This window comes from Limulus polyphemus, unplaced genomic scaffold (assembly GCF_000517525.1).
Source record: "Limulus polyphemus unplaced genomic scaffold, Limulus_polyphemus-2.1.2 Scaffold1992, whole genome shotgun sequence".
NCBI lineage: Eukaryota > Metazoa > Arthropoda > Merostomata > Xiphosura > Limulidae > Limulus > Limulus polyphemus.
The window spans coordinates 30,995-50,503 of NW_013667602.1; the positions used below are offsets into that span (position 1 = coordinate 30,995).

Here is a 19,509-nt window from a genome sequence, read left to right on the forward strand (position 1 = left end):
AGCTCATCTAAGTAAAATTTTGCAATGGCTCCTCCACGCTTTCAGTGTGGGGTTCTAGCTAATTTGGGTAAAGAGTTAAGTTATAGTCTCAGAAGTTAACATTTTTCTTACCTAAAAATGTATTTCTGCACACCTTCCCACGTCTTCCCAACTTCTGGTGCACATTTTTGTCTTGCCCCTTGAAAGAATGAAGTTATCACAAATGCAAGTGAGTAGAGGGAGTTACTGCACATGGAGGTTATGTTGCCCTCCTATTGGTGGAAGGCTTTTGTCACGTCATCATGCAACAGCGCAATTCACATTAAAACACATGAAATTAGGTGAGAGTTGTCTTAGGGTTAGTGACATCCAAGTCTCTTAGGCAGACACACAAGGAAGATAGCTAATCTGTGTGTGGAGTTATCTATCAGAATTACATTTTCAGGTAAAGAAAATATTAATTTTTGCAGTTTAAATATAACTTTATTAATGTGTGAATAATATGCAACTGTGGCAAAATATATGAATGTAAGATTTTTAATAGTTAATTACTCATGGAAAGCATTCTGTCTAATTACATCCAGACTTATATGTTTGCTAAAAAAGAAGTGTACTGTGTTTTTATGATTTGAGAAATAATTTATGAAGGTAAAAATTTTAATAATACTGTAATTAAGCTGTTTCATACACATGGGTCCACAGGTTAAAATTAAAAGCTAAAATATAACAAAGTGTTTCCTGAATTTAATTGTTACTATTATTTTTATTTTTATCAGGACATTGAAAACCCAATAAAAGATGTAAATAAGAAAAGCAACCACCTTGGAATTGGAGAAAACATGGTTGGAAGTAATGCTGTAGAGGAACCAGCCCTGAAGAAGGTAAAACTTGCAAAAGACAACACAATTGTAGAAACAGCTAAGGTATGTGTATGTGTATATCAGTTACTATATATCTCAAAATAGAAAAAAATAGAGTTTTTTTTTTTTGAAATACACACTACACAAGTTACAAGTCTTAAGATCTAGGTTTTACTGTGAGGTTACAATTATTATTATTTTATGTAATTTTCTGAAACATCTGTAAGCAAGAGATGATATGTAGGTGTTCTAAATTTCATTAAAAATAAACATAATTACTTCATTAAAATTATCTGAAGTTTCTTAATAAAGACATTTGTCTTTTTTAATTTTTAGTACTTGAGGAACTCTTCATAAAGTTTTTTAAAAGACAAAACCTTAAAACAACAGAAGAAATGGTACTTTTTTTTTAACATTATGTCATGGGCGAAACTTTGGTGCATTAATCCATTTTATTGAGTTGTTTCTTATCAGTCTGCTTAGTTTACATCCACAAAGTTAGAAAAAGAATTCCACTTTTTTAAGTTGTGCATTTTAAAACTGAATTTTGCAGGCAGCTAAAGAGTACCTTGGCGAGGAGGATCTTGAAGAAACAAGATCAGGTACCAGGGCTGTTAGAGACAGTAGCAAAGCAGCAATGAAAAGACTAAGCACTATGGCCAAAACTGCCAAGGAAGGTATTCATGTTAAAAAAAATCATCTTGTATAATGTTAAATTAATATATAATAGATCAGTATTTTAATGAAGCTGCACATTCCGCTGACTACATGTTTATTATGTTCTTATGTCTTGGTTGTAGTAAATGTTATTGTAGTGGATGTATTTGTACAAGCACTTCAGTACAGTTTGGTACCTTTAAATGTGGTGTAAAGAATCTATATTTTAAATTTTATTTGGATAATTATCCAGGAGAGGCTTTGCTTAAAGAGCTGGGACATGCTGATGAAGCAACAGAGTCACAGAGGAGACGTACTAGATCTCAGACTCGGGGAGATCCCATTCCTGCACCTCCTCTAAAGAGAACCCCAAGACAGGTTAGAATAGTGTGCATTTTTCCTTTTGATTGCCTTTTATTTTTCATATTTTTCTGTCAGTTTAACTTTTGAGCTTACATCTTGACTACTGTTTATATTCAGATGTGCATAGAAGTATCAGAGAAAAAATACTATGCACATTAAAATTGATATGAAAAATATTTTCTCAAACTTTAGCATTACTTAAAAATCTCGTCAGAATATACAAGAAAAACTTTGAGACCGAGAGATACTTAGTGAACATGATTTATAATTTGTATTTGTGTTACATGTTCATAAGGGAAAATTTAAGCTCACTTATTTACCTCTAGTGGTGGTGCTTTGTAATTTTCTTTCAAGATAATCATTTTAACATTTATAATGTACGTAAGAAAAATTTACATATACTGATGCACAATGAAAACACAAAAGTCTAACTTCTACATCAGTTGCTCATTGGATACATAAAAAATATTTATTTTGAAATATTAAGCAGATAGGTTTTGTTGATTGTTTGAGTAGTATTGTACTTTGGATAACAAAATCCTCAGCTCAAGTCATGTGATTTCATAAAAATGCCATGTGTACTGTGCATTTCATTTGGGCATCAGTATATTAATCCAAAAATTAAAATTTGTTATAATTTAGTTACAACAATGTTTACTTAGTTATAATTGTTAATATTTGAAAACACTCTTACCTCCGCTGACACTGACAGCTATTCCTCGACCTTCAGGTTTTCAACTTTGCCCATCTAAGCATTGGTCTCAGTTGCTCCAGTCTTTTATACCCCACTTAAATGCCCTTGGCAATATCTGTCTCTTGATATTCTCCCCCTTTATCAATGCACCCTCTGTCCTGGTACTGTATATAAGCACCTCACTCAGATAATGTAATCACTTTTTCTTGACAAAGCGTTTGGTCACAGTTTTCTCCAACACAGTGCTGTGCTTGGTTGCTTTATTGATTGCGATTTTGGCATCACCTTGTGGTTTTCCATACAATTATAACTTCCTAAAAAAATTTTTTTTGACGAGCTGTTTTCGGGCATGAATTCCTGTGTTACTGTTACCAGCACGGAGGCTAATCAGTCCGCCTCCCTTATTCCACCTCTGTTATTTAGCGTCTGTCAACAGTTGGGGGGGGGGGGGATGCACTATCAGTTGAGGCTGTCCGTGATTTGATTTGTTGTGGGATGGAGACATATTATCAGCCCGAAGGTGTCTCTCCTGGGGGTTCTGAGGCTGCTTTTCTTGATGATCCAGGACATTCTGGAGGCTTCTCAGGAGGCTAATTTGGATCAACCACCTCCTGCTACTTTTTTTATTAGTCACTCAGGTTTGTGAGGTTTTTGGGCTTTCCCCAGTTGCATTTGATTCTACTCTTTCCTTGATGGTGGAAAGGTCAGGGGGGGAATACATAGTTTTCCTCCTTCACCTGATATAGCTGTCTGTTCATGCTGGGAGATTTACCGCACAGTTGTGTGAAGGGATAGCTATACCTTGTCCCCCACTTTTGTTGAAACAGCATGCTTTGGCTTATCACCACCAGGAAGACGTCTATTTAGATTCTCAAATTCTGGATCCCCTTTTGGACATGTGAGGTTCCATACTGGTGCCTGTGATCAATTTGAATAGATGACAATTTTCTCACATTTGTCTGACCCTCACTACTGTCTTGAGATATTTATCTTCTCTCCAACTTTTTTCTGAAGCCTCTCGGCATTCCCCTCATCAATTTGTAGTAGAATTGGGTCCTTTGCTGTCTTTCACACTGGTCAAATTGTCAACTTCTGCTCTTTCTTTGGTTTTCTGGCTTGTGTGTTGTTGGGACTTATTGGGTAGAGATGCCTTGTTGGAGGGAGTTTGTTTACCTGCTGTCACACTCTGTGAGTTATGGGAGACTCCTTTTCTCCATCCATTGTTGCTTGCAGGTGTTTCAGAGGCACTGGAATTGAAGATTGATACATTGTTCATTTTCATCAATGGCCTTTTGTCTTTCTTCAGTTTCAGCTGGTAGTATGAGCACATCTGCTCGTATCATGTCCCAACCCCCACCTTCAGTTCCTCGATCTGTTGGTACTCACAATAGATTCCATCCTTATCCTCGTGGCTCCTCTTCTCAGGTGGACTGGTGCCAATGACATCAGTGACTGTACTATGCTGGTAGGGTCTGTGTGTGTGTGTGTGTGTGGTTACATCATTTTCTGGAAGTCTGGACTTCCTTCATCACACATCCATGAGTCCTCCAGGTTCTGGTGTCAGAGTTGGTCATTCAGTTCACATCACCTCTCTTATCCTCCCAACCTGTGACGTTTCTGCCTCCAACAGATCTGCAGAGTGTGACTCTTTGTTCCGGAGCTATAAGAGACTTGTTAATCAAGGGAATGGTAGAGGGAGTCGATCACATTCTTCCAAGACTTTATTCCTGTCTCTTTGTTGTTTCCAAAAAGGCAGGAGATTGGCATCCAATCATCGATCTTTCTCATTTCAATAAATTCTTGGATCCTCTTTGGTTCACTATGGAGTCCTTTTTAACCCCACGGTTGCATTTTTCAGCAGATCTCTGGATGACCAAATTCGATGTTGCCGACGCATACCTTCACATCCCCGTAGCCAAGTCATCCTGCAGATTTATATGTTTTGTGCACAAGGGTCAGATTCTGCAGTTCAGGGCTCTGCCCTTTGGCCTAGCATCTGCACACATGTCTTCTGCAACATGGTATGAGCTTTTTCTTGTCATCCTCATTCTTTGGGCCTGTGCACACATAATTATATGGATGACTGGTTATTTCTAGCACCTTCTCGTCAGATGGCAGAACAGCACACCCAGATTCTCCTTTCAGAGGCCACCAAGGCTGGGTTTCTTATCAGAACAGAGAAATCCTTTCTATTGCTAACTCAATACGTTGTCCATCTGGAGGTTTTTTTCAACACATACTTGAGTCTGGCACAGCCGATTCCCATCTGGCTCCAGGCTATGGAGGGAGCAATCAGACTCTTATTCACGTCTCCTTCTCCCACTGTGTGGATAGCTCTCTCTCTTTTGGGGATGTGGGCATCCCTCGAATCTCTTGTTCCTTTGCATGCAGTCCCTTCAGAGGTCACTGCGCGACCAATGGGGCATGACCTACGATCCAGTGGATCATCCGGTCTCCTTACTCAGAAGCAACATATTAGATCTCAAGTGGTGGTTAGATCGGAAACACACTACTGCCGGTGTTCTTCTCCCACTTCCTTGTCCTGGGGTTCATCTTTTCACGGATGCTTCAATTCAGGGATTGGGTCATATATCAGTGTTCAGAAATTCCAGGGTCTATGGATGGACGATTAATCTTCCCCCACGTCAACATTTTAGAACTCCTTGCTGTTCAACAGACAATGGTTCATGTTCCGCCTCTCTTGAAAGGGAAAATAGTCATGATTCATTCTGACAATTCCATGGTGGTGTCTTACATTTCTTGTCATGGTGTTACACGTTCTCTGACGTTTGTTTTTTTTTTACTTTGGATGTTCTCTACTGGGCTCACTCCCATCTTATCAGCCTTCTAGCTTGCCATATTTTAGAGGTAATGAATTTGATGGTAGATTCACTCCTTGTCGGGCGATGTTGGTTACCCTATATTAGCCGGTGCACCCATGGTTTCTTCTTCTTCAGTATCTTCAAGAGGGTCCACCTCTACCCTACCCCTTCATCTTTGGCCATTTATGTTGCAGCAACCCAATCCAGTCATTGGAGTTTCAACAATCTCAGAATGTATTTATGTTTGCAGGCAGAGAATATAGATGTATTTTGTCACATTGTTCATGTGGAGTTATTTTTTTAACACATCTATATATTTGTAAATAGCTAGGTTTCTGTTTTCTATTTGCTGATTATTATGTTATTGTCTGTTAATAATGAACTATCATAGTGTAACATTCCAAGAGGAAAAGTTTTTATTGGAATTAAAAAATATTGATATATTAGCACTTTAAGATGAAAATACAGTGTGGCCCAAAATTATTTTTTCTGTTTTAAGATTTAATAACAAAATAACCATGCAGCTTTCAACATCTTGTAGCCCAACTCAAACAGTTTCAATTCAAATGGTAAAAACTCTCAAAATGAAAATTTTGCCAAGTAAATGTTAGTTTATGGTAACACTTAGTCTAAAAACTTTTCCTAAATTAACTATTTTAGTATCTAAAAATGGTAAAGTCTACAGTTTATTCTTTAGTCATAAATTTAATATTACTATGTTGACTATTTAAATAATTTTGAAAATCATGAACATCTGATTTATTTTTAAGCACCACAAATATGTCATCAGTGTATCTTCTGTAATATGACGACTTAAATTGTTCAGGACAATTTTCTAACTAACTTTTTGTGATAACTTAAAAAGAAATTAGCTACACATAGTTCTATAATTAATTTTTTTAATTCTGTATTCTGTTAAAATTGTGTATTTTGAAATCCAGTTGAGCTGGTTAAAAATATGGCATTTACATGAATGGTTGGATTATGTAGGAAGCAACTAGGCGAGGACGAAGAGGAAGGCCACGAAAAGAAGAAAGAAGGTCATCAAGTGAGGACTTTGACCAAAAGGATGAAAAAGAAGACAGCAATGACGTGAAAGAACAGGAAACAACAAAAGTGAACAATAAAGAGAATGAAGAACAGGAAGAAAAAGGAATCAATCCACAGACAGAGGTGTCTACGGGAGAAAATGAGCCACCTTCAAGTCAAAACTGATATTTTATGTCACTCAGCTCTGATTTTTCAACAAGCAGCTTCATTGCCAGGGAAAAAAGGGATTTGTAAGATTTTAAAAAAGTATATATATATATATATATATAAAGATAAAATGAAATTAATGGAACAACTAAACTCCCCTCTTTAATTCCAAGGATTTTGGTTTTTTTAAAGCCACTGTGGGAGATCCATAAAACATTTCTCTAGAATCTTACATTTTTCAGTTTAGCCACCTTTAACTTTTGAATCTTACTAGTTTACATTTTACAACTTAGATAGTTTTTCTATGTATAGATATATATTTTGTTCTAAAGAAAGTTTATGGCTTTCCCTATAAGGTTATTGTGTTCATCTTTTATTGGGATGTTTAACAACATCTAACAATCACTAAGCTTAGTTGTTAAATACTGAATGAAACTTAAAAAAAAACAAAAAACAACTAATTATTCTTGTGTGTTCCTGGTTGTGGCATAGAACCTTTGCTATGACTGACACCAGTCCCAATACAAGGAATGTTTTATATATTATTCTGTGGTGCAAGTAGAATACTCTTAAAATATGAGTACCTAAATAACCATTTATCTGTAAGTAAGTCTCAGAAATCTGTTCATAAGTGTAACAGAAGTAGATGTTAAAAATGTTGCCAAGCCCACATAATCATTTCTTGTACTTAGATTGTTTAAGAAAACAATTTGTAAATCTGTCTGTTTTGACCATAGAACATACTCAGCATTTACATGTATTGTTATGAAGGTCGTGTGTGTGTGTGTTTCATCATTCAGGTGTAGCAGTTGATATCTTACTGCTGCATTGTGCTATTATTTTTTATTAACAAGTGTTTAGTTATTATTTTCTAACACATTTTTAAACATTTTTAGAGATGTAATTTCACCTATTTAAGTGCCAAAAAGTATTATTCAGCTTTTCATTTCATAATTTAAGAAAATTTGTCATTGAATATGAAGTTTGGAGTTTGGTATTCAAAATCCAAGAGAAATTGCTATGATCTGCAATCAACAGGAGACCCAAGCATTGTTAAGGCAGTTAACTTCTGAGTTTTTCGCACATTATATTAAAATGTAAAACTAAATGAACATAAAGGAGGTAAAATTACTTTTTTCTTCTTCCAGTATTTTACTATAGGTGAATTGGATGAGGCTGATTGACAGTGGCACAAACTTAATTTTTCTTTTTTTTCATTTCTCTCAGGGTCTGCATGTCATTGGAAACAAAGACAAGAACTTGACAAATTTGTTAAAATTAACATGAATGAAAGTTCAAAACTACAGGTTTTACATTTAATATAGTAAATTACAACTTTTATTTTATTTCTTACCCTAGTATTTTGTAGTGAGTTAACTGAAAACTTTTTAAGAAATTACAAAGTAAAAAATATAAAAAGTTCCAAAAATATTACTTGCTAATATTAGTTTTAATATTTGTATCTTTTTTAGACTATTTTATTTTTATCTGAGAAAACTTAGATATAACAAATTTTGATTATTTATATATTGAGGCTTAAAGATTTAGCATTGCAATCTGCCTTTGAGTTATAGCAATGTTTTGCAAACATTAAATAGCAACACCTCCTTAACTCAGCAAAATATCTGTTGCACTCTCTCCCCTTCACATTAAAATAATGTTTGCAAGTAATACCAGCAAAATCAAAATTTTTTTTACCTGTTTTTTAATAATTTTTTTTAAATGAAAAAATGCTTCTAAGGAAGAATAAAAAGTTTTGAGAGCAAAGTGATCGTTTTGTTAGGTTATAGTCATCTCTAACTCTTCTGTTTCTTCCATCATTATTTTTGGGCTTTCCTTTCAAAAGGCCGTGCCCCCCAGGGGGTGCACTGCCACAGTTTGGAAAACACTGGGTTATAGGATTAAACCTAAATAAAATGTATACAATACTTCTGCTCTTAAGAATACCAATAAATCACATAATCTTAAAATTCCTGTTAAAATTAAGAATTATGCTGCACTAGTTATGCACACACACACATTAAACATACGTTGAAATTTTCCTAAATTTAACTGATTTTGCTTTAAAGAAGATACTTTATGTTACATCTGTAATTTTTTTTATTAATATTTTGTACAGTGACAGTAGATCTTGTTTTTATATATGTTTTCATACAGAAATGTTACAACTATGTATCATTGAATAACAGGAAATAGTAATCTGAAATAAAACTCGTTGTTCTAAAAATGTTATAATAGATGAAGAAGATATTAGTTGAATTATTTTTACTGGAACCACATAAAAGTATAGTAAAAGTTGATTGTCCTTTATGTTATCCTGTATCCTTATTTTGTATGAATTGTTTAATTTTAACATTTTTTCCTGTACTTTATCTTCAGAAGGGATTAGGAAGGTGATGGTTTTACCTGATGTAAACAAATGTGAATGTACAAGTGTGGTTGCTTTGGTACAATGATATCAGTCACAGTATGCAATATGTCAGTTTAAAACTAAGAGAGCAGGTAGAAAACCAATAGGTACAGCATCCTTATGTTCAAGGTATACAGATGTTGATTAATGTACTAAATTCAGACTCAAATGTATGGTTATCTTTGCTTTTGAATCTGCCATTTGGTCAAAATTGCTTGTTCTCTAGCAGGAGAGAATGTGTAGCTAATGAATATACATAAGGATATAAATATTCGTGTAGGCCAAACTGTCAAGAACGTGCTTTGACAAATTAAGTCAAGATAACCAGTCTATTAAGTATTAAAATAGTTTCAGTTTAGTGTTTTTTGAAAGTTTTCACGCTTTCCTTATTGATGTGGATTTCATGATTCATATGTATAGAAATAGATTCGGAATAATATGAATTAACTTGTTATTTTTGCGATTCTCATGATCCCTTATGGCCACAGAATAACTGGAATAAGCCAATCACTCAAACATGAAGCTTGCATATCACAAGACATATTCTGGAGTCTCCTGGCACACATTTCCTTAATTCCAACATTCTGTGTTCTATTATTGGCATTTAAATTGGAGGTCTATATGCAAATTTTGTAGACATGGTGATACACAGATGTTATACAAGTATACCATATTCAGAGCAATCTTTGTTTGCTCTAGATCTAATCAAAGTGCCACCTTCCTAAAAATGAAAGTGTTAAATAGATGGGAAATGATTGGTCTGTAGTGAACGTTACCAATTTTCATAAATTCAAAAATAATTTGATTAACATACTCGTTGCATATTTTGTTAGAATTCCCTTAGATTTTTAACAGTTTTTGTCTAGGGGCATCAGTAGACTATACCAACATTTTTTTTCTAGTTAAAATATAAAATTTGCTGTTGCTTTGAAAGTGTGTTTGTTAAGCATATGAATTCACTTGTGTTAATTTATAGCTCAAAAAATATGGCATCCTAAGTAAAAGAAAAAATGATTCTAGTTGAACCTTTTACTGTTGGATTCAAAAACAGAAAAATAATTAATGTATTAATCAGTCACTATTCAGGATCAATTATGTTGTCATTACTTTGTTATCACACCCCTTAAGTGGTAGATTTAATATTGGTATGATTACTTTATTATCCAAGACCAGCCCTGCAGGTAGTACTTTTGATACTGGTATAGTTACTTTGTTGTACTATATAAGCTCTGTGAGTGGTAGTTTTAATACTGCTTAACATGAGAACATTTAAATTCTGTGCTTACTTTATATTTCTTACCCTTGTAAATGGTGTACTTTGATAAAGTCATTTTTAAAAGTTGTAATATTCTTGGTATACAGTGTCTAGCAAGATTACTTGTAGGTAAATTGAAACACTTCTTTATGTTTTTCCAAGTAGAATTGTGAAAATATTAAAATTTCAGTAATTAAGCACATTAGTTCACACCTGATTTTCATTGTATTCAGAAGAATGCAAAGTGGAAAACAAACACACTTGATAATAATTCTACCTGCATAATAAAGTTTAGAAATTGTTTGCCGAAGACAAAACTGTAAATGCACAACCACTGCAAAATACATTTTTGTTACTTCTAAGATGTTCTAAACTTATTTTAATATTAAGAAAATCATGAAAATCTTGTTAGATTATGGTTTTATGAATAATGAAAGCATTTGCTGACATGTTTTTAAGTTCTCCAACAACACATGAATAGATGGGATACCTCAGGTTATTTCCCTTGTATTCATATCCTGATATTTGGTTAGTTTTATCATTAGACACATCCAAATCAGTAGATTTGTAAGGTTTAAAAATTTCGTTTTTCACAAACTTATATATTATAGTATATTAATAGTGTGTTATTATTATAAATAAACTTCTTTGTCTTAGTTACTATAATTATGTTATTTTAAACAGAAAATAGCATTTGAATTGTAGTACAGTGTTACTGACATAAGAATTAATTTGCTATGCACAGGATTTTTCATTGGTACCAAGAAATAACTATAGGATTTGTATATGTGAAATGAACAAGTCATTTCAATGATAAATATCACTAGCCCCAAGGGAAACATATAGCATTATAATAAGAGTGTTACTAGATATGAATTCACAGTGGTCATATTATAGATTTTCTTGTATATTAAGAGTAAAATATATAATGTAATGTTTTAAGCTTTTTTTCCCCCCTAAGGATTAGGTCAGATTTTGTAAAGTGTTTGATTTTTTCTGTGTGTGTGAAGTATTTTTTGTATTCTCGACATAGTTTAGAAAATATCTGATAAATTATAACTTTGATTTGCCAAATGAGTAGCTTAAATCTATGAAGAAGGAAATAGTTTTAGCATCTGTTGTCTGTCCTGAATACTGATGAATTTTCATTTCATATCTTGGTATTTTTTAGTAACTTATAATTAAAACAGACTTGTGAAAAAACATATCTACTACTTGGAAGTAAAACATAGTCTGTTTAGAAAATTTTATATAGATGCATTGATAATTTTTTGTCTTAAATATTAAAAGAAAATTATGTTTTCTGTTTTTGACTCCTGTAGCTTCATCTGTGTTGCAATTTGATAAGGTTACTATTAATATTCAGGATCTAATTTTTAATTTTGATTCGGCTAATTACAAAGCCTATACCACTGTTACACAAGCTTGAAGACACTGGAGATGTTGGTTCATTTAATTTTGTTGAGTGAAGTGAATTATTTACAAGGTTCTTGATTTACAGATTATGGTTTTATGTTTATGCTGGAAGTATTTTGTATAGATTGCATGAAAGCTTTTTTTTTCTCCACTGGTGGCTGGAAAAAATATACTGTAAAAGACGTGATGGATTTATATATATATCAGTGCTTCAATTTTATATCTTACATGAAAAAAATTAAAAACTTTTTAATAACAAAACATCAAGGTCTTCATTCCAAGCAATATTCATTTCCGTTTTTAATCATTACATAAGTTGTATTTCTTGTTTGTGAATCATGTGTGAGCTGTAATGTATTGTCAGTTTTAATAATAAATGTTCATTATATTAAAACAAAAAATTGTATAATAGTTTCTGTGTTGAGGAGGAATGATTAGCTGAGAAAAAAATACACCTTTTTATGTATATAAAAATACAACATTTTTATTATAGATGTATGCTGTACTAAATAGATGGTTGTGTCATCAAAACTGTAAAATTATACCATTTGTACAAAAGTATAAATGATATCACTTTTGAAGCTAAAATGTCTGCAGTCATAGCACCTAAATGCAATGGGGATATTCTGTCTATCAGACATAACCAGAACAACTCCAGATTCAGTAAGAGGTTAAAATCTGGGTGCAAAGACCCACAGCATCTCAGATTCTACTACCATTCATCATCTAAGCTTGTTTGGGGTATGGTAATTACCCCTAAATACATAAAAATAGAAAACTGATAACATCAACTACCCTCAATGGGGGTTGGGTGATAATTTTTGTTTTCCCCATGATGTTGTCGAAGTGTCTGTCTGCTATTCCAAGAACATAAGTTGCCATACAGTAACCAGCACAAGAAAGGGTAAATTCTTCCACTGCTTTATTAAGACTATAAGACAACTAAAGTTTTAGGTCAGTCATGCAATTCCAAACACTTAGGTGATACACACCTGATTAAATCAAGAAATGGTTCTTTCTAAGTATTAACAACCAAAAAATGAGGATAATACAAGTAACTGCTCTCTCTCTCTAGTGGAATATTTGCAAAGTATCTTGTTGCAAAATGTAATCCAAATAGGAGTTATAAGAGAGAGGTTAAATACACTAAATACTTAATTGTCCATTAGGGATCCAGGCAGTCAAAAAAAAATGTTTCCAAACTATTTTTTATGCCTAACGAAAATTTTTCATTTGCTTGAAACAGTCACGTTATTTATTTAGCACTGATAGTTTAAAGTAAAAATATTAGCTTTTATCAAAGTATAAAAACCAATATTTTATGAATTAAAAGAAATGATAACCATGTTTTTGATGACTTCATACTTAAGGAATCACGTTGTGTCTGATTAATTTTTATCTTAAAATAAATGGACCAAATTGTACAAACTTTGTTTATTATCTGGAAAATTGACAGTAGCTGAAATACACAACAAGGTAGGTGTTTTGTAATTTAATTTCCAAGAGGGAGGAATTAGCTAAGTTCTATTTGTCAGGTTCTGAATGAAAATGTTAAATAAAAATATTATAATGCATTTTACTAAAAAATAAGTTAAATTAGAAAAAAATGGGTAAGTTAAACATCTTAATTATTTGTACAGATAATGTATGAAGCTATGTTTTTAATTAATTGTATAAGCATGGTATGGCCTGGTGGTTAGTATGGTGTACTGAGGACCAGAATGTCAAAAGTCTGAGCTGCAACATACTACTGAAGGATTATAGAATTTCAGGTCTGGGGGCATTATAATTGTGTTACTCACTTTATTTGTCAAGAGTAGCTGTATAGACAGAGGGTGTGTTGATTGATTGCCCTCCTTATTGTCACAGTTCTGTACCCGAATCATAAGGGTCTCTGACCTGGACATTTAGCCCATGTGTTGTATGATGTGCCATTATGTTGATATGTTAAGTGATAATTTTTTTCAGATTAAAGGTACAACAAAAATGAGGAAGGATTAAATATGTAATTGATAATGAACCATTTTGAATAAATTTATATAAATCCTCAATGTAATTTATTTGCAAGAAAGCTTATGATATTACCCATCATGAATTTTAATAAAATTTGATAATTATGGAATAGTTGTGTTTCTGTTTAATTTGTGATATGCCTTTGTTTTTTTTAAAGCAATTCAAGGACATTTGGTCATATATATATATATATCACCCTTATTTCAATTTTGCTTGTGAATACATTTATAATGTGGAATATATTTGTTTCTTTTAGAGCAAAATCATATTGTAAACTTACTCGCTGTCTCACTAGGGATATGGAATCTAATCTATGTAATAACCAGTGTGTGTCACGTCACACTTGATTTCTCAAAACAGGAGTCATAAAAGCCAAAATGCATTTATCCAGATAGAATACTTTGATTACAGTCTACCCATTACAATTTTAGCAATGGGTGGGTAGGTGGAGGATGCTATGAAACCTTGTAAGTATTGGTATAATAAGCCTAAAGTAAAGATGTAGTGTGGGGTCACCTAGCCTAGAGCCAAGTGCATAAAATTTATCATGAAAGTCAAAATATCGATAAAATTTTAAACTTAAATCATTTCTGAATTAAGCTATTTTCTGTTATATCACCAACCTTTTTAATAAAAAAACAAACCTCTTTAATCAATGGAGACCCTAAATTAAGAAATCAACAACTATTTTTCCAGTTTTGTTGTTTATACATTTCATTTTATGCTTTCAGTACATAGACGAACAACAATATTAGATTATACTTTTGTTGCTAAGCAATGTGACATAAAAGCCATTGTTGGAGTTTAGTGTTATCAAAATGTACTGGTTTTTCTATATATTAGAAGTTGTTAATCTAACTGATTTTTACCAATAATTATTCTATGAATATGCTAAAAAATTAATTTCATGAATGATTTTAATTCTGATTGGCTCACAATTACTTTTACTGCCTTGACTGCATTTTTGTTAGTCAAGCTTAATTTTGCAAAATTTCTTTATTTTAGTTAGCTATAAAGTGTGAAGTTAGGGTATACTATGGGGGTGGGTGGGTGGTAGTACTTGCCTCATAATTTTTGATGGGCTATATGCTAATATATAATAGATAAAAATCATTTGATATAAATGTCTCGCAACAGCCATCTAAGAAGTATAGTAAAGAGAGAGAATGTGTGTTTTAGGATGTTTGCTAAAAGTTAAGAAATGAAAGGCTTTACATTGACAATATTTAAAGAATTGGATTAAATTTACATCAAGGCTTGTAATATGATAAACCCATGCAAGATACAAAAATAAAAGAGGGCTCATCCATGCACCATAAAGCTCCGAAGAGTGGCACTGGATAAAAGTTTGGGATGATCAAGTCAGTAAGGAACAATCTTCTACATATATATATATATATATATATATACAGAAATCTCAAGCCAAGCCTGAATCTAGGCCAATGGAAGTTTAAAGGAACCCTATGAAACATGTCTTTTTAAATAGAAGTGAAAACCATAATTCAGTCTAAAAGAGGTCCTATTTTAAACCTGTCATATGACAGACTCAAGAAAGTAAGTTTTCATGAAAGATCAATGGACAATTTGCCAGAATAAAATTGTAAATAAGTAAAACTTGCAAGAATAATAATACTGGAAAGATAAGGAATCTTTTTCACAATAAGTTGGTGATTTTTCGAAGCAATAAAAAATATGAACTTCAATATTTGGCCTGGTTCCCAATGTAGCATTAAAAAATGTTATTGTAAACTAATTTAATACATGTAATAATATGACTGGATACTTGTTAAATAATATTAAAGTGCCTTTGTTGGTCAATGTCTGAACTAATAGATGCAAAGCTCTTCTTATAGTATATTTTTTCTCTTTTGAATACAAAATATATCTTTTGTCTTAAATAAATACAACACACACTCATCATGAGAAAGTTTGCTGAAAAAGTATTTTACTTGTACCCCAGTACGTCACATCACATAATACTTATGAACAGGTAAAAATGTAAACTTTCTGTACAGTGAAAAACTTATCAATAGGATATTCTTTCAAATCTGATTTGTAAAAATATAAAACATTTTTCATGTTGAAAGTCTACTTAAAAACTGGAATTGGAAAATGGTGCAAATTCACTTTTGAAAACTAAAACACTTATCCTGAAATACATATAGACTGGTTCCATAGTGGAATAATTACAAAGTATCTTCTTGCATTTCTGAGCCTTTGAAAATGTGAGATTAAGTGGAGGTAAAATTGGATCCAAATAGAAGCCATAAAAGAGAGTTTAAACACTAAATACGTTATTAATTCAGCTAAATTCCCAAAAGAATTGTCCATCAGGTAGTCACCATACCAAACTGGAATTGTTTTTTTGTTTGTTTTCTTTTACAAGTTATACTGAAAGTAATTTGAAATAAGACTTCCTTTAAAATACTATTAACTTTCTTCAAGTTCCACTTTCAATAGTAGTGGCAGGAATTATCTAAGTAAAACAAGACTGAAATCAGTTGTCATAGTAATTAAATACTATTTTAACACAAAAATCTCAAGAGAATCTATCACTCGTCTCTTAGTTTCAATGTGTTCCTCTAAAACTGGTGTGCATACAAGTTTATAATAGGGTGATTGCAAATGGATCTAGATGAACCTGATTCCTGTCAGTACATTAGGCAACATGAATAAATACAATGAACTGGCTTGACTTTAACACATGTAGTTATCTCATGACATCCGTTCTGGTCACACATAAATGAAAAATACTGACCTTAATGACACAAGGATGTGCATCATTTACAATATTACATGTACAACAGTGAAGTTGTGTACATACTTTATATATACATATTTCTACAAATATGCAATTCCACTGATCTTTAAGGGTTAAATATTCAATAAGTTTGACACAAAGATGTTACACCCACAATTTTATGTTCCTTATTTATTAATAATCAAACTATCTAGTTACCTTAAAGTTACTCTGTAAAAACATTATAGAACTATTTTCAGTCACAGACAAAACTGAAAACTGTGAATGAACTTTTTTAATTCTTAAATGCTTGAAATATTTTTCAATTTTTTTATTCATCCACCGATAAACTATACATTTTTAATGTTGAAGTAAAGCAGGTTTTCAAAGTAATACTTTTATGGTTGACAGACACATACTATGTGAAAAAAGTTACAAAACCAATCCATTGTTTATATAACTAAAACAAGTAACTGATCTTGATCAATTCATCAACTTTAAAAAAAAAAAAAAACAGGAAGCTTACAACTGCTCAGGCATTTGTTTCCCTCCATGAGATTACTTAAAAATGAGTATTAATTATATCTTTAACAGTGTAATAGGTATTTAATTGACGAAACATTGCAACTACTACTATAAAGAATTTTTAGACCTATAGTTATCCCATTATTCTTCAGTTGATAACATTTTTTAATTTTATTGTTTAATTGCAATAACATTGTCAAATATTGTGATACTTGTATCTGATACATTATAAAAAAACTACAGTCCTAAAAATTTATCAAATTGTTGGTATCTTTCACTTAATCGGAACATTAAAAGGACTCCAAAATATGTAATAAATATTTTAATACTGGTAGAATATCACAATCACTACTTAAATAATGTTTTACTTTCTATAATACTGTATCCCTTGTACAAAGAAATCACTTCTTTCCACTAGTAAACAATTTAAACATTGAAATAACATGTTTTCCATGACACAAACAACTCTTAAATACATGTAAAAAACTTAACCCACACTGAACAAATGTCTGGCAAATAATCTTTTCATGAAAAATAAACAAATAATAATTTTATTATTAAAAATACAAAATGATTTTATAGACTATATTAAAAAAAAACAATGAAAATATAATTTTTAAAATCCAATGATATAAAAACAATTATTTAAAGTATACTTTAAAGTTTTAAGGTCTAATGGCATCAAAATTTTCCTTAAAGCGGGGTTATATGAACCACTATGCAAACACACACACATGCATGCATAATATATCTTATGTTCCATTCCAAGCTAAACACTACATAGACACAAAGTTCCAAATACGGCATTTAATAATATGCTCAATTCTAATATATATATTTTCATAAATGTTTGTTGAAAACATCACAATGAAAATGTTTGAATTACATTTTTTTAAAACCTAAAATTCTGGAAATATTTTAACATTTCTTTATTAGTCCATTGATAAAATACATTTTTCATGTTGAAGTAGAACAATTTTTTCCAAGAGGCAGATTATGGTTAACAGACACATTATATGTGAAAAACATTACAAATAAATTAATGAAAAAGTTCTCAGAGTGGACTAAGCTGTTACTTAGGGCATTTTCTTTGTTTCCAATTTAACTAAGTTTTATGAGGTTCCTAAAATTCAGTACATCATTGTTTTGAATACATCAATTGTGATGAATTAGATTTGGATTGTAAGCCAACTAATGTAATTGTTGCTCTGTTCCTGCCAATGGAGAAAAAGTACCGACAAAAATGAAAATAAGATATCACCTGCAGAAAAATAGTTGGTTAACTAATGTATGTGCACATATATATAAAAAATTACTTCCATACTATTACTCGATGTTATGTGCAATTGTTTTTTGTGAAAAGTTTTTATTGCCCTCTGACTAATTTTCCAGCATTCTGTTAAACTGAAAGTTGTCTCTGAAATATTAAGTACAATTTGGTTGTAAAGCTTTGTACAATTTACCTATATATTAGGTATGAAGTGAATGCTTTGTACACAGCCAAACACAAAAAAGCATGTCAAACAATTTCTACTTTGCTAAATGATTGTTATGTTTTAATTAACAGCAAAATCTGAATGTGGGTATGAAGCTTAAATTTTCTATTTCATTTTGCAAAACTAAGTTTTCTTTGCGATAAGCATACATATAGTTTGTTTTTGGTAGAATTTTCATTTAAACAGCATTGAAACACTTACTTAATAAACTCCAATCACACTTTACATATATCAATGCCAAAATAAATCTGTGGCACAGTATTATATCACAATGAGATGGCACACTAGTCAGCAATTTTGTTATCTTTGGCTAAATTGTGGGCCAGCCAGTTTAAGCTGGTCTTCCAACTGTTCCGCAGAGCCTCCATGAACTTGGACCGGAAGTGTTGAAGAGCCCCTGTCTCGGTCATGTCCAGAACTAAAGTCTCACGTAAGTAATACAGGTCCTTTTCAGATGTAAGCTCAGGAATACCCGTTGACAGCATCATAGCAAAAAGGGAAATTATCAGAGTTCCTTTCCTTCGTAAGATCATGAAAGCTTCTTCACAGTATTCCTGAAATCTAGAAGTTACATTTTAAGTTTCAACAGCAACTAAATTCTATAAACAAATCAAATCTTCCTTAAAACAAATATTACACATAACTGAAAGCTACAAAAAACATACATTAACACTTTAAAGATTATAAATATACACCTGGAAAAAAGTTAAGCACCCCCACATATTTTTCAGGATTGCTTATTGAAAATAAGGTTTAATTTTCATGATGTTGAGCAATGTTCATAATTTCAAGCATAATTAAAAGGATGTGAGCATTCAGGTGTGACATTTAAATCAGGCGCGTTTTTTTCCCCACGTGCAACTTGCTCCCTTCTTCACGTCCAATATGCACTATTTTCTCGTGCATCAAATCCGTATTTAAGTCCCGAATTTCTGAATGCAAAATTATTTTAAGTAAGAATGGCAAGAAGACGGATATCAGAGGCGCAGAGATGGCAAATTATTGGCATGAATTCCGCTGGTATGTCCTACAAGGCGATAGGTAAGCAGCTTGGCTTTCATTACACAGTGCTCAACCATTTG

The 19,509-nt window shown here is 32.0% G+C and overlaps 2 protein-coding genes across 11 annotated transcripts in view; one reads left to right on the plus strand and one right to left on the minus strand.

Annotated features, from left to right (window-relative positions):
- Positions 1-8,015, plus strand: part of LOC106465588 — a 28,578-nt gene extending 20,563 nt beyond the window's left edge. For 3 of the 5 annotated variants that reach the window (XM_013925817.2, XM_022393514.1, XM_022393515.1), the window contains exons 2-5: positions 756-902; positions 1,393-1,516; positions 1,750-1,874; positions 6,366-7,136. In XM_013925817.2, the coding sequence (XP_013781271.1) occupies positions 756-902; positions 1,393-1,516; positions 1,750-1,874; positions 6,366-6,590 (621 nt within the window). In that variant the 3' untranslated portion in view covers positions 6,591-7,136. Of the gene's footprint in view, positions 1-755; positions 903-1,392; positions 1,517-1,749; positions 1,875-6,365; positions 7,137-7,799 lie in introns of those variants that run through there. The other 2 variants (XR_002612020.1, XM_013925818.2) reach the window with 2 other exon arrangements.
- Positions 8,016-17,515: 9,500 nt separating this feature from the next.
- The window catches only part of LOC106465590 (phosphatidylinositol 4,5-bisphosphate 3-kinase catalytic subunit beta isoform-like), a 65,051-nt gene continuing 63,057 nt past the window's right edge, over positions 17,516-19,509 (minus strand). For all 6 annotated transcript variants that reach the window (XM_013925820.2, XM_022393519.1, XM_022393518.1 and 3 more), the window contains one exon: positions 17,516-18,988. In XM_013925820.2, the coding sequence (XP_013781274.1) occupies positions 18,712-18,988 (277 nt within the window). In that variant the 3' untranslated portion in view covers positions 17,516-18,711. The remainder of the gene's footprint in view (positions 18,989-19,509) is intronic.